The 14043-nt window shown below is 35.0% G+C and overlaps 1 protein-coding gene across 1 annotated transcript in view; it reads left to right on the plus strand.

Annotated features, from left to right (window-relative positions):
* Positions 1-14043, plus strand: part of LOC129216874 (protein still life, isoform SIF type 1-like) — a 184434-nt gene that overhangs the window by 128995 nt on the left and 41396 nt on the right. The window contains exons 21-22 of the mRNA XM_054851126.1: positions 1734-1842; positions 9435-9614. Of these exons, the coding sequence (XP_054707101.1) occupies positions 1734-1842; positions 9435-9614 (289 nt within the window). The remainder of the gene's footprint in view (positions 1-1733; positions 1843-9434; positions 9615-14043) is intronic.

Here is a 14043-nt window from a genome sequence, read left to right on the forward strand (position 1 = left end):
AAAAAATAAGATATTTCCTTTGATCAGTTTTAAAGACATTTTCTTAAATATCATTTTTTAAGATTTAAAAAAAAAAAAGTCACGTCATGTACTTATATTAAAAAAAAAAAAAAACTCTTACACTGTTTAGAGAAAATTCCCTTGCATGAAAAATTACCATCTTAAGATAAGGAAATTCAAAAATCATTTTATTTCATTATTTTAAACATGCTTAATAGTATTTCAAAATATTGATTATTTTCATAATTTGTTGCACTTATTTAAAGAACTAGGGGGCTTTGCCCCTGCTTGCTGACGCTCACTAACCTCCGAAGATTGCTTCCCAATCTTATTTGATTCGCAAAGATTTAAATTGTCAATTAAAAAGAAACAGATTAAAAACGCATTATAAGTTCTCTTTGGAACAAAAAGCACCCCTTCCCGGGTTTTAAAATAACTTGTACCAACTTGCAGAGCCGCAAGAGCTAAGTTGCTCCTGAGCATCGCAAAACCTCAGTTTTGTACGCTTGAAAAGTCGCTTTCATATTCGTGGTCTCTAGTAATAAATTTTGCTCTTTAGCTTGGGGCTTGAATTGAGTTGAGTCTAAGATTTTCCGTTAAAATCGAAAACTTTTAAAATTTGTGAATGCGAAAGAAGAAACAAATGAATCTAAGAGACGTAACTATGGTAATGCCAAGTAAAACATCAATAATTTGGATGGAGATAAGATTTTTCGAACTTGATTAAAACGTCTTGTAACTTTTTTCCTTTGGAGATATAAGCTTAGTTTTTCGACCTAAGGTCGAGTTAGATCTGGAGTAAAAAAAGCCGGTCATTCCAGTGATGTCAAAAAGAAAACTGTGGGACAATTCCTTCGCTTTTTACTGATAGATTTAATGAAGAAAGTAGTGCCTAAATTTCAGCTAAGCCTAAAAAATTCGAGCTAAAAACGCAAATAACACCCGCCGTAGTTAAATTAGAGCATTGAAACAAATTTCATTGAAAGCGGAAAATTCCACCATTTCCAACGATACATAATATTAGTATGTTCAAGTAATTTTCATCCCTTTAATAGGCAATTTACTCGAAATTTGAGCTTAAAAAATTATGTACCAAAACCCTAATTCGAAATTTATAAAACAAAACCTCCGGTGAAAATCACCGAGGGTCAAAGTAATTTTGTACAAAATTTCAAGACTGTTGGTGCTACGGGGTCTCCTGGACGCAGGCCCACCACAGATTTCCTTCCAGAATTTCTTTGAAACCTTACTTTTTTTAATATACGGAGAAAATGTTCTTGATTCTCCAAATTACAATCGTCGGAGAGTATTGCAGAATATTCTTGTTCTTCGATAATGTTTTCTACTCACATATGAGGTAGTGAGACAAGGGAATGTAAGTGCCAAAATTAAAAATTTAGAGATTCAGTACAAATGATAGGTGAACATCTCCTCTCTTTTGGGGCAAAGATAGTTGTAGTAGCCCTGGTAGGTGCTGATATACAGCATGATTTAGAAAACTTTGAAATGAAATCCTACTTATTACCGGAACTTTTAACGCGTTTTACTCAAAACTTGAAAATGTCCACTTATATCCCTTTGCTTCTCACTGCTTCATATCTAAAGAAACTTTTAGTTTCTGTAAGTAAATGAATCAACTATGTTCAAAACTACTAACGTATTATAATTGATACAGCTTTGCATTTACATTTTGTATCCACTGAATGATATTTATGTTTTTTTCTTTTTTTCAGAACGTTTTGTTCGCATTGGGAAATTCTTTTCTGTATTATGCTGACCAGTTCAAGTTATACAGTTCGTTTTGCGCGAGTCACTCGAAGGCTCAGAAAGTGCTTCATCCAGGTACGAAACTTAAATACTTTTATGCTTCTTTCTTACTATTTGTTCCTAGAAATTCTTAATGCAGTAACTCCTCGATGATGCGAATCTGTACTTCATGAGCACTCACGATTTTACGAACTGCCAATTTATGAACACTTGACAGTTGACACCCAGAGATCCCCGTGCATACCAATTGATTGATTTATCGGTTTTAAATTCTGAGATAAATCTGAGCAAGTGGGTCCCTGAATAACTTCATTTAAATGTTGAAAAAAATACAAAGATTATCTGTTACAATTTTGTCTCGTTAGCGAGAAAAAAACTCTAATAATTAACAACAATATATGCTAAAATTTACACAAAACGATACACAGCAGCGTGACAATAATTCAAGTAAGGACACAATATGAAACCAAGAAAGCTATTATCGTATAGAAGTCCATTCAATGAAGTTTAGCGAATTGAAGAATTATTAGTTTATTGAAACGACCTTAACTATTTGAAAAGTGGGATAGAATAAAAGTATTAGTAAACGCCTTGAAACATGATGAGTTATTTAGTCTAATATGTAAATGTGATGTTAATAGACAGAGGAAAATGAAACGTTCCGGAGAACCTAGTTCCGCGCAAGAAAATTTAGCAGAATCAGAAAGAGAAAATCTATAAATATATTGTAGAAATGGTCCATGTCCTGAAAGAAACTGTTTGAAATCTCCTTTTAATACGTGGAGAAAAATGGACAGTTGGGAAGAAATCAAAAACTGTACGTGCAATATCCACTTCATTCCACTTAAACTGCCCGTCAATTAAGGTTTGGTTTTTAATGATTTATGAATATTTCTCGTGGTCCCAAAGAGTTACTTAAAATCGGGAGTCAACTCTATTGGTACATTTTTTAATCTTCTAAATAAATAGACCTCCAACTGACATAGACTGGATAGCTGAAAACTCTTTAGGTGTGAGTTTGTGCTCGAATCCTGGCCATGATATGATTGTTATTGATTAGTTTGGAATACGTTTTACGACCATATTCACCAGCCAGATTGAACTCAGTCAGACACCGGAAATGCCAATTGAAGTTTTTTGATTGATTGAAGATAGCTTGCACGACGATTCGGGTGTGTGACTGAGGTCAACTTAGCCTGTGAATATGGCAGTAAGATAACGGTCTTTTGGCGGTTAATAGTACTTAGTACTCGGCCATTTGGGTCTGAAAATTGTTTTAAATACCTATGAGCTTCAGGAAAGAAAAGAAGGCAAGTGTAAAGCTGAATAGAAATTCATTAGAGTTGGTGGAACTTAAAACAAAATTTCACAATTGCGCACCTGCATATGTGGATTATGTCATGTTTCTTACCCTTTTATAGAAGTGTTTTTTAATGTATTGTTTATTTGTTTCTTTATTTATTTATTTTTCTTTTTATTTATTTATTTTTTGAGCATTTGAATATGTTGTCCAGTACATCTTGATGATCCCGATTGCACAGTAATCCGTTTCCATTTTTATCAGTTATTTAGAAACTCTTTTCACAAAATGCAAAAAAAAAAAAAAATAAATAAAAAAAAAATTAAATAAATAAAATAAAAATTGTCACTTAAAAATAGACAAAATGAATTTTTCCTCTTATATTTTACTCATTCTTTAACTTAGGTTATTCATTATTATGTATAAACAAGAGAAATATTCCCTCTATCGTTATTGAAACTTCTTTGGATCGCTCTCGCTACGCCTTTCTTTTTTCCTTGGGATGCCCTTGTTCCATTTTTAATAAATTTTCAAAAGTTTTGAATGAAAGAAGCATAATTTTTAGGCGAAGCATTACATTTTGCTCAATTCTGTGAAAACATTTGCAAGGCAGAATAATGGGTGCGAGCGATGTAAAATATTTCCCCCCTCACCTTATATAAGTAAAGCGCGGGAAAAGTTGGTACCAAACTTGGAAAACGGTATTTGATTCTTCCTCTTTTTCTACACAGTTTGTGTCTTTTACGTCCAGACACCAGTATCTGTTCAAGCTAGAATATGATGAATTAGGGTATTAGTACGTAATTAATATGTAAAAAGTAAACAAAATCGTCAATTTCATTTTGATTCCAAGGCGCTCTAAAGCGAAAATTTGAAATTGAAGGGTCACGGGAAAGAATGATCATAGTCCCGACACAATAATTTCCAGTATTACATTTTTTAACCTTGAAGTCGATTCATTCTTGCACATTAGCGTCAAACGTTTTCCTATGATCTTTTTTGCCATAAGGGTATTATAGTCGAAAAAACTATTTGTATGAATCTAACAGCTCCCGTAGAAATCTGATTTTCTCAAAAAAGTGGACTATGATAATTCTGATAAATGAAGTCCAGATCTGAACAGCGGAAGGTTAAAAACTGGACCGCCAAAAATGTTTTTGAATGTCTTAGTTACACACAAATTATTTCAAAATATTTGTTGTGCTGGGAACAATATCTTTTGGTGTAATTCCCCAATTTCCCTTTTTTTTTTCTCTCCCCTTTTTTCTGAATATTGTAGGAGTGATTGTGTGTCTGTGTTACGTTTTTGATGGTTAGTTTAGACCAGAATATGAGGGGTTTTTCTGAACCTCGATAAAATTTTTCGAAAGTATCCGTACCTCAAGTTAAAGAAATGTAATCTTGAAGAGGAATTATTTTCCAATCGCGAAAAGGTGATACCAGTAGTAAGTAGCACAGTAAATATGTACGAATTGCATAGCTGTACATATTGCATGCAGCAGGACAAGTCTGTCGAATGTTTTATCCAGAGCTGCTTGCGGAGTCTAGCAAATCAACACCCCAGAGCATAAAAGTAAGACATCGGAGCTTGAAAATAAGAGTAAGATATACTACTGTTGTTTTGAGGCGAAGATATGTTACTGTTGTTGACGTACAGCAATGACATATTTTGTTGTACTCAAATACGTCTGTACTACAAATATAATAATACTGGCAGTACCCGCAAAGCGATGCCCGTGCTAAAAAATTAATGGAAGTCCGTTGAACAAAAAGAATTGACGCCCCCTCCGCATCTGATGTGAAATGATCGTTTTTCTTCGTATAAAATGAGTACACATCTTTTCAAAAAAAAAAACTTTTTAAATTTCTTTGGAGTTTAAACTTTTCGTGAAATCATTAAATTAGATTTACAGTTGCCTTAAAACTCTGTTTAGCGAGTGAAGTGGTTTTTACTGCAATTTAAAATATTTCGCTAAATAAACAAAAAAAGACATCAAATAATATCTTTCAAATGTAAAAATAATTCTGCAGCTCTATTGTTTATCGCCAAACTTGCCCAGCAACTACGCTATCATAATCAATCCGTCTAACGGAAAAAAAAAGAACATCCCGTGGAATATTCAAAAATTATCGTCAGAAAAAAAGAAGAAAAAGTCGTACATTGCACTCGGATAAAAACAAATGAAAAGTTTCTTTTCTTTCAAAACAAATCGGCAAAAAAAAAATAATTACATTAACGGTTGCCTTAAAACAATAACCCTAGACTGAACTGCTCAGCGCCTAACGTACCAAGCGACCACGCTACCGAAACCCAGCCCTTTTGCAAGTGAAGCGGATGTTTTTTCTTTGGCATTAATAAATATTTCGCCAAACAAACAAAAAGGTATAAAATCACATTAACAGTAGCTTTCAAATCTTTATATATTAGGAGCTGCGTTGCCCGGCTTTGTCCGGTGTACCTTGAGAACAAAAATTGTGTCAAGTGACATATACAACAATTAATTAAAGGAATAACTTAATAACATAAAGAATAACTTAAATAAAAGAAAAAAAAACACCGTGCAAAATACCTTTACAAATAATGACGACAGATATTAATATACTTTTAAGAAATTAAAATACGAAAGATGGATTTTAAAAGCGTAACCGTGGAAACATGAAATAAAATAAGTTTAAGATCTCAGATACAAAATAAGAAAATATACAATGGATTCAAAAAGCGTAACCATGGAAACGCGAAAATAAAATGATTGACAACCTGAATCAAAATGACATATTTCGAAATTGATTTAAAAACGCTTGTAACTTTTTTTTCTTTAAAGATAGAAGCTATTTCGAAGTCGAAGATTTTTTCGACCAAAGGTCGAGAGAGATCTGGAGTAAAAAATCTCGCTTTTTCCAATGCTGTCAAAAAGAAAACTGTGGGGCAGTTCCTTCACTTTTTATTGATAGATATAAAGAAAGTAGTGCCTAAATTTCAGCTAAGCCTAAAAAAGTTCGAGCTAAAAACGCAAATTACTACTGCCGTAATTAAGTTAGAGCATTGAAATAAACTGTTTAGATTGTAGAAAATTCTACCCTTTTTGACGATATATAATATTAATATGTGCAAGTAATTTTTCACCCCTTTAATAGCCAATAATAGGCCATTTACGTGAAATTTGGGCCTAAATTGGAATAATAAAAGAACTATTTATCGGATTTTTTCGAATTATAGCCTATGTTACTCAGTAAGAAAGCACCTTTCATATAGTGAAAGAATTTTTCAAATAGGTGCAGTGATTCCGGAGATTACCTCGAACATATAAACACACAAAAATCCGCCCTCTCTCTTTATAATATTAGTAAAGATGTGCATTTGTTTCTGTCAATTTACATAGCCTTGCTATACTAAATAATTTTAGCTACCAGTGTAATAACAGAATTTTTTTAAAAAATACTAAGCACTTTTCATATTGCACTGAAAATGACAAAACAACTTTTCTGAGTCAGAAAGGACAATTTAAGTATTCCTGTAGTTTTCAATTAATCCAAGAAAAAGACTTCTCAAACGAAGAAAAGTAAGCTCACGTCATTTCAAACTTAACTTTCCCATTAAGAAAAATATGCATGTTTCAACACTCAAATTTATGACTGAAAGCTAGATAATGATAAAACATTCTCTACATGACTTTATCTGCACTTTTCTTTGTTTGAGAAGTCTTTTCCTTGGAATATTTGAAAACTACAGGAATACTTAAATTGTCCTTTTTGACCCAGAAAAGTTATTTTGTCATTTAGAGTGCTTTATGAAAAGTGCTTAGTATTTTTTCAAAAATTCCGTTATTTTAAAGTTTTTCGTTTTCTGGACACAAAACAAAATTTTTGTGTCCAGAGAAGCCTTGATTTAAAATTTTCATTATGCCTACTATTAACATTTATGATGCAAGGCAACAAAATTTGTAATAATGGGTTTTTTATTTTGCTGTTTTTCATCCTAACCGAAACAAAAATTTTGTTTTAAAATTTTAATTTTTCAGCGTTAAGTTGTACATTATTATTAAGCAAATCATTTAGTGAAATCCCGAAGTCTCTAAGTGGTCTAGTTGCTGAGATATAAGCAAAACCAGGCCTCAGATTACTCCGTGACAATCAAGACAAGTACAATAAAAGTGCTTAAAAATAATATTTAGACACATGGCAGTGTGTCAGCCAAGTTCAAAAATCAGGCGACGCATCTGCCAGTGTGTATCTTACAAGATTCATTTCAATCTGCTTTTGACACACTCATTTCTCAAAAACTATTAAATCTACGTGCTTGAAATTTTGTATGTCTAATAGAGCTGCATAGAAGACCTATAATCCTAAATTTCATGAACGTAACTCTTATAGTTATGGAATTATTAAGATTTGAAAAGTGTCATTTTTTTTCACTGACTGACTGACTCACTCACTCATCAAAATGTTTACGAATTTCCAAGCGCCTCACATACTTGAAATTTGGCATAAAGATAGATTTTCATGCATATATAAAGGTAAAAATCTAAAAAGTCAAAAGACTATATTAAACTAGCAAAAAACTACGCTACTTTTTATGAGCATCACGGCATAACTACTTCGCAGCGCGATTGCAAAATATTTCGCCAAATAAATCAAAACCAGTGGGCTCGTCAAACGTTGCCAAAACAAGGATGTTTAGGTTTTAAATTAACATTTTAACTTCTAACCAAAATGGGGCTTTAAACAATACTTTAAGTTCCGCTAAGATGAAAAATGATCCATCAAATAATTAAAATTGCAAATCTAAAGCTAAGTCTGTGAAATAAAAAATAATCAGCTTTGAAATTTATAAAAATTTTAGATTTCAATTAAATGCAAAATTTTACAGGAGGAGCAAAAATGGCAACAATAATTTCAACAATTGAGAAATATTTTCGCCATTTCTGCATATTTTGCGATCTACGTTATGATAATCCCCCCGAACAATAAAGAAATTCCAGACAGATTTTGAGTCTTAGTAATTTTTCCAATTGTTGAGAAATTTGAGGACGCCAAAGACCAAAAGCTAATGTACTTTATCCTTGCTTATAAATGGGAAAAACAGACCATTATTGCCCAAAATTGGCAATCGCGCCAAGTCCCCAGTTATCAAAGTATCTTCAAAACTTCTAATGAAGAGAAACAGCAAACCAGTGCACCATAAAAGCGGGGGGGGGGAGGAAATCATGTATTTGTATGCGCTTTTGCATTTATAATTGTAAAATTAGAAAATAACCTTTGATTTAGCTTTTCAAAAAGTAATGATACCCCAACAAAACATAAATGTGGAAAAGAAGCGAAGTTTCGTCGAAATGAGTTTCGGGGTAGACGGTGTCACCGACAAAAACAGTTCAGATCTAAGCGGTTACCAGGTTTCATAGCAGTTCCTCATAGATGTTGAATTTTAACATGCTCTTCAATTCATTTTGAAAACAATTTTTCACTTTCTTTGATATTGGGTTTAAAACTTGGCAAGTTTGAAAAAAAAAAAAAACAGTGATGACTAAAACTTGCCGCAAGTTTAAAATCCATCATCAAAAAAAGTAAAAAATTGTTTTCTAAATGAATTTAAGAACATGGAAAAATTCAACTTCTATGAGGAACTGCTATGGAACTTGGTAACCACTTAGGTCTGAACTTTTTTTGTCCGTGACACCGTCTACCCCGAACCTCATTTCGACCAAACTTGGCTTCTTTTCCACATTTATGTTTTGTTGGGATCTCCTTATGCGAAACGTTTAGTGCCTCCAAATCAGTTGTGACTAGCCCTGACAAAATTACCAACGAAGGAGAAATTTTAGTCTCTGGTATGTAGTAAAACGAGCTGTTTTGTTCTTTCTCGTAATAATGTCAAAGCTCCGGCTACAGGGTGGATACTTTTAACGTTATGGAGCCTTGGTTGTTCAAAACATTCATGTAAGCCAATAGAAGAATAATGAGCTTCCTGTAATATACACTATCCCACGGAAAGTAGTTTCCTCATAAGTTGCAGATGCAGAGAAAGAAACCTCATGTGGTTAAATATAACTGAACAACTGTTTTGAAATCAACGTGTCTATTTTGCTCTAAAGCGGCTCAAAAGTCGAACTCAACTGAATTTATGTTTCAAAGCGCTCTGAGGGTTATTTTCAAAAGTTTATAACGTACTCTCTTTTTAAATTTTTCTGTTCAATTTTTATGAGAGAAAAAAATTCTCCAACTTTAAACTAATAAGAATCTCTAAGGGGGAAACGGTTGCTTGACTTCGAATTGCGTTTGATTGACTGCTTGTTTTCAGGCTCGTTTTTCTCGGAAACTTTTGTTTTGCGCTAGTCCGTCACTCTTGAAGAGAAATACGTTTATTTTGCAGGCGAGGGGAACGCGGCTCTCGTGGAGTTCCTTCAGTCTCGCAACCCTCGAGGCCAGCATTCCTTCTCTTTGGAGTCCTACCTCATCAAGCCGATCCAACGGATCCTCAAGTACCCTTTGCTTCTGCAGCAGCTCAAGCACCTTACTGATCCCACGTCAGAGGAGCACACACACCTTGCAGGTAAATGATTGTCTCCACTTGGTGTTAGCTTCACTAAAAACTTTTCCTGATAGGGTAACGGCACGCACCAGTCACAGACATGCTTAAGACATCGCTCTCAGGTTAACTCAATTTCCTGAGCCTCTTAATGTATTAAGACTTTTTAAACTATTTTTCTCTAATACAACATCTCATCTAACGTTTGGCTGCTTCTGAATCCTCTGGATTAATATTTTCAATTTTTATTAGCTCAATTTCAAAAAACAGTCCGAACCCCAGTAACAGACACCGAAAAATATGATACCACCCGGCAACAGACAGAATGAGGAAAGGATGAGCAATAGACACAATTCCTCTTTTCTCTTCAAAATGTGGAAAAGTTCTTCATTTTTAGAACTAATGCTTTATTAAATTCAATTGAACATGAAACACCACTGACCTCGTGGTGGTTGTTCACACCACTGCCTTGTAAATACCAACTGGCTCGTAAAATTCACTCTGATAACACTAGATGTCTGCATCGTATTTATGGACTACAGTACATCAGTTTTACCCGCTTAAAAGGCTTATTTTTTAAATCCAAACTTATGACTCTGTTACTGGTGACCTTGACCTATTTTATGGTATTAAGCATAAGCGTAGCTTGGGGGGGGCAGGAGGAGGCACATGCCCCCCCCCCAACTTGCTGGACACAAGCTTTTGTCCCACAATTATAAAGAAATAAGCACAAAAATCGAAAAGAATACCGGTTTTTTGTAATTTGTATGATCTTAAAAATGCATTCTAGACGATCTTTGCCAATTTCTAGAGTGAAAAAGCGGCCTCGGGGCGTTTTCCCCGGTCATTTTTCAAAATTAAAACTTGAAAAACACAATTTTATATTTTTTATCTAATTGCGTTAAAGAGGTTGAGGTTTTGGGGATCTTCCTTGAAAAATTTTCAAAATAGTTATTGTAAAAACAGTTTTAGACAATATTTGGAGATGTTAAGAAGAGGAGAAATCCGGGGGGGCCCTCCCAGAATTTTTTAGAAAATGAACAATCTAAAAAATGCAATTGTGGGCCAACTTTATATCGCTATAAGGACCAGAAAATTTTCGAATTTGGAGCTTCAAAATCAATTTTCTTCGACTTTTAATGATGTTAGGGGTAAGTGTTCTAGAGCTTTACCCCAGTAATTTATTCGAAATTTAAGGATTTAAACGACGGACTTTAAGACTATTCAAAATTAAATTGGCGAAGGAGAATAGGGAGGGAGTGGGGGCTTATTCATACAGTTTTCGAAGTTACTTGTTAAAACGCAGTTTTAGATGATCTTTGGTGATGTTTCTGGGAGGAGAGGTTCGAGACCTGTCTTCAGCAATTTTGCCGATATTGAAATTCTAGAAACCCAATTTTAGATGACTAGTTGACCCGCGCGAGGCATTCGCACTCAAAGGAAGAATTTTTTGATTCTAGTGCAACCTCGAGATGCTATAAACTATGGCAATGCGTAGTAAAACAGCAAAATAAATTGAAATTTACACTTCTGCAAAGTTAAACTGCAATTTACACTGTTAAAATAAATGTCATGTTTCCTGATTTTAACAACAATAGATATACAGCTTAGAATTCTGCTATGATTATAATTTTGCATTTTCATGGAAACTTTCATAAAAATTCTGCTGATGAAAAAAACCCATGTTTTTCTACCCAGATTTGAACTCACACCATTCCTTCATTAACTCGCTGCCTTATCCTACCGAGCCAATGTGTCTTTGCTCTCGGCTGCAATTCATTAAATTAAAGTAATGAGTGATTAAAAAAACGAGCTAATGTGTGCATCACATGACTTCCTTTTACTCGAATTGAATGTCATTTCTCCATTACTGGCATCTTTAATGTGATTCAATAGTTTACTCTCTAAATATCACCAACAATGGCCAAATTGAAATCAGATTTTAAAAAATTCGCAAATTTTCTCGCCGAATCGTCGACCAGAAGATTGGCGATATATTGCCAAGTGTCTGCCAAATTATAACACCACTTGAGTTTACATCGAAATTAACAATGATTTCCCCCCAAAAAGGGGCAAGAGACCCCCTTTGGAGCATTTGAGTACAACCAAAATGGAGGTGCAAAAGTAGACCCCACTAGAAGTCTAAGTGCCAAATTTCAACTTTCTATGACATTCTGTTCTTGAGTTATGCGACATACATACACACATACGCACATCGCACATACATACGTACATACAGACGTCACGAGAAGACTCGTTGTAATTAACTCGGGGATCGTCAAAATGGATAATTCGGGTGTCTGTACGTTCCTAGGCATATATCCATGTGTGGTCCTGTTGAAAAATAAACTCAACATTCATTCGGATGTGAGCAAAATGGAAATTAAGACCGATTTTTGAGTGAAAATTGTTTCGCGAATGCAATACTTCCTTTTTTGTAAATGGAAATAAGAAAAAACAGTTAAAAAAAAAACAGTAAAAAAAAAAAAAAACGGTTTTTTGACGCACGCAAAAAAGCAATTTTTAAACCGTGGATATATTTTTCGTCATTAGCAGATACGATAAGCTTCAAAAGGATGGGGTAAATCATGGAATTTGATAAATTAATAAATTAAATCTCGTGCAGCGACAGAAAAACAGGATGATGTTCAATGATCTTATCAGGGTGTTCGGGGACACTTCCCGGAAATATTTTCAGAATGTCAGCCCTAAATGCGAAATTTTAGAGTCGATGGTGATATTAGGGGTAAGAAAGGTTCGAGACCTTTAGAATTTTCCCAAAGTCCAAAAATGGAATTTTAGACGATCTTAAATGATGGTTCAGACTGTTTTTCGAGGGTTTGGGCAGGGGCGCACTCCTGGAAGTTTTTTGAAATCGAAATCCTTAAGTAATTGTAGGCCATCTTTGGTGGCGATAAGAGAAGAGTTGGGGTTCCTATTCCTATTCAGAGTCACAACTGACTACAACTGTATTTATGTCGAGGACTGCATACTAAGTGCCTTGCCTCCATTATTTTATATACCGATAGATGGCAGCACCATCACCGGATCGAACAGTCAATAAGAATTTGGAACTAGTCCAGGAGCTAATAGCTACCTGGTACTAGCACCCTCAGAGGTACCCATCGAGATTCCCCGCCCTGCTCCACCCGAAGGCTTTTCAGGGAACTAGCAATAGCTAGGGAGTCTCTCGTCGTCTAACCACAAGTATGATGCCAGCCAGCGATCCGGCTGTGTTCCTCTGTTTATTGAGTGTACAGGGCTACCGGTCAGAACGGTAGGGAAATATAACATAAACTCTTGGTTAATATGAAAATATTTACAACACATTGCCAGCCGCTATGCTGGCGGGTGCTGGGAATTTACACTGCCTACAGAGTAAGGATTACATGTCCGGTCCCAGCTCCGGGTAATCAGGATCAGACTTCATCTGTCCTCAGTGTTGGTCTTCTTCTGTCTTATTCTGGTTGTCTAGGTCGGGGTCGTCATTGTCGGGGTCGTCAAATCCGGGTCGTCAAAGTCCGTGTTGTCGAGATCGGGGTCGTCAAAATCTTGGTCGTTCACTTGGAGGACATTGAGACCACGAGCATATTTAACGTCGCCCAGTCCCCTTTAATAACGACGGTGGGTCTTCGACCAACGAGGTTCGAACCCTGGACCCTCCGGCCCCGAATCCGACACTCTACCGATCGGGCTACCAGAGTCGGGGTTCGGAGAATTTTTCAAAATCAAAGTTTCAAACTCGCTCTTCTATAGACTAAGTTTAATGGCGTAAAATAACGGGATATAGTTCGGGATCTCTCTCCCTCCCCCTCCCCCTTTTTGGCAATGTCACTATCGTTTTTATTTGATGAAATTATTGATAAAAATGTTCTGAAAAACTCTCCACTGAAAGGGAACTGGATCACGCAAGAAAGACCTTTCTGCTTCGTCCTGTCTGGGACGTTCTAATATCCTCAAGAAGTCTTCTGTTTAACGTAATTACATGACTCTTTCAATATTGATTAGAGATTTTCAATACAGAACAATCGTATTTTCAAATTTATTAACGAAAGATCTAAAGAGTAAAAATAAGATACCACGTCCGTTCAATTAAAACGGTAACAGGCGTATCAATGGGGTTGTTTACAAAATTTTAAAAGTATTTTTTTCTGAAAGAGCATGCTTAAAAACATAGGATCTGACAATTTTTTGATAAATTTGTTTACATTTAATATTTTTAAAAAATTACTTTAACCGGTGCCCTTTCATTGTTTACACTTTTGCCGAAGACATCACAAATGATGAAATGCATTGAGTGTTGCCATTCACAGTGCAAAATATTTAATTCGCATCTTTACTCACGTGTATTGGCAACGATATGGTTGATAGCAAGCGCAGAGCGCAATATTTAATTCGCTGCTTGATTATCATAACGTGGAAACGCAGTAGAAAGATGCGGCAAAGTGCATCA

This window comes from Uloborus diversus, chromosome 1 (assembly GCF_026930045.1).
Source record: "Uloborus diversus isolate 005 chromosome 1, Udiv.v.3.1, whole genome shotgun sequence".
Taxonomy (NCBI): Eukaryota; Metazoa; Arthropoda; class Arachnida; order Araneae; family Uloboridae; genus Uloborus; species Uloborus diversus.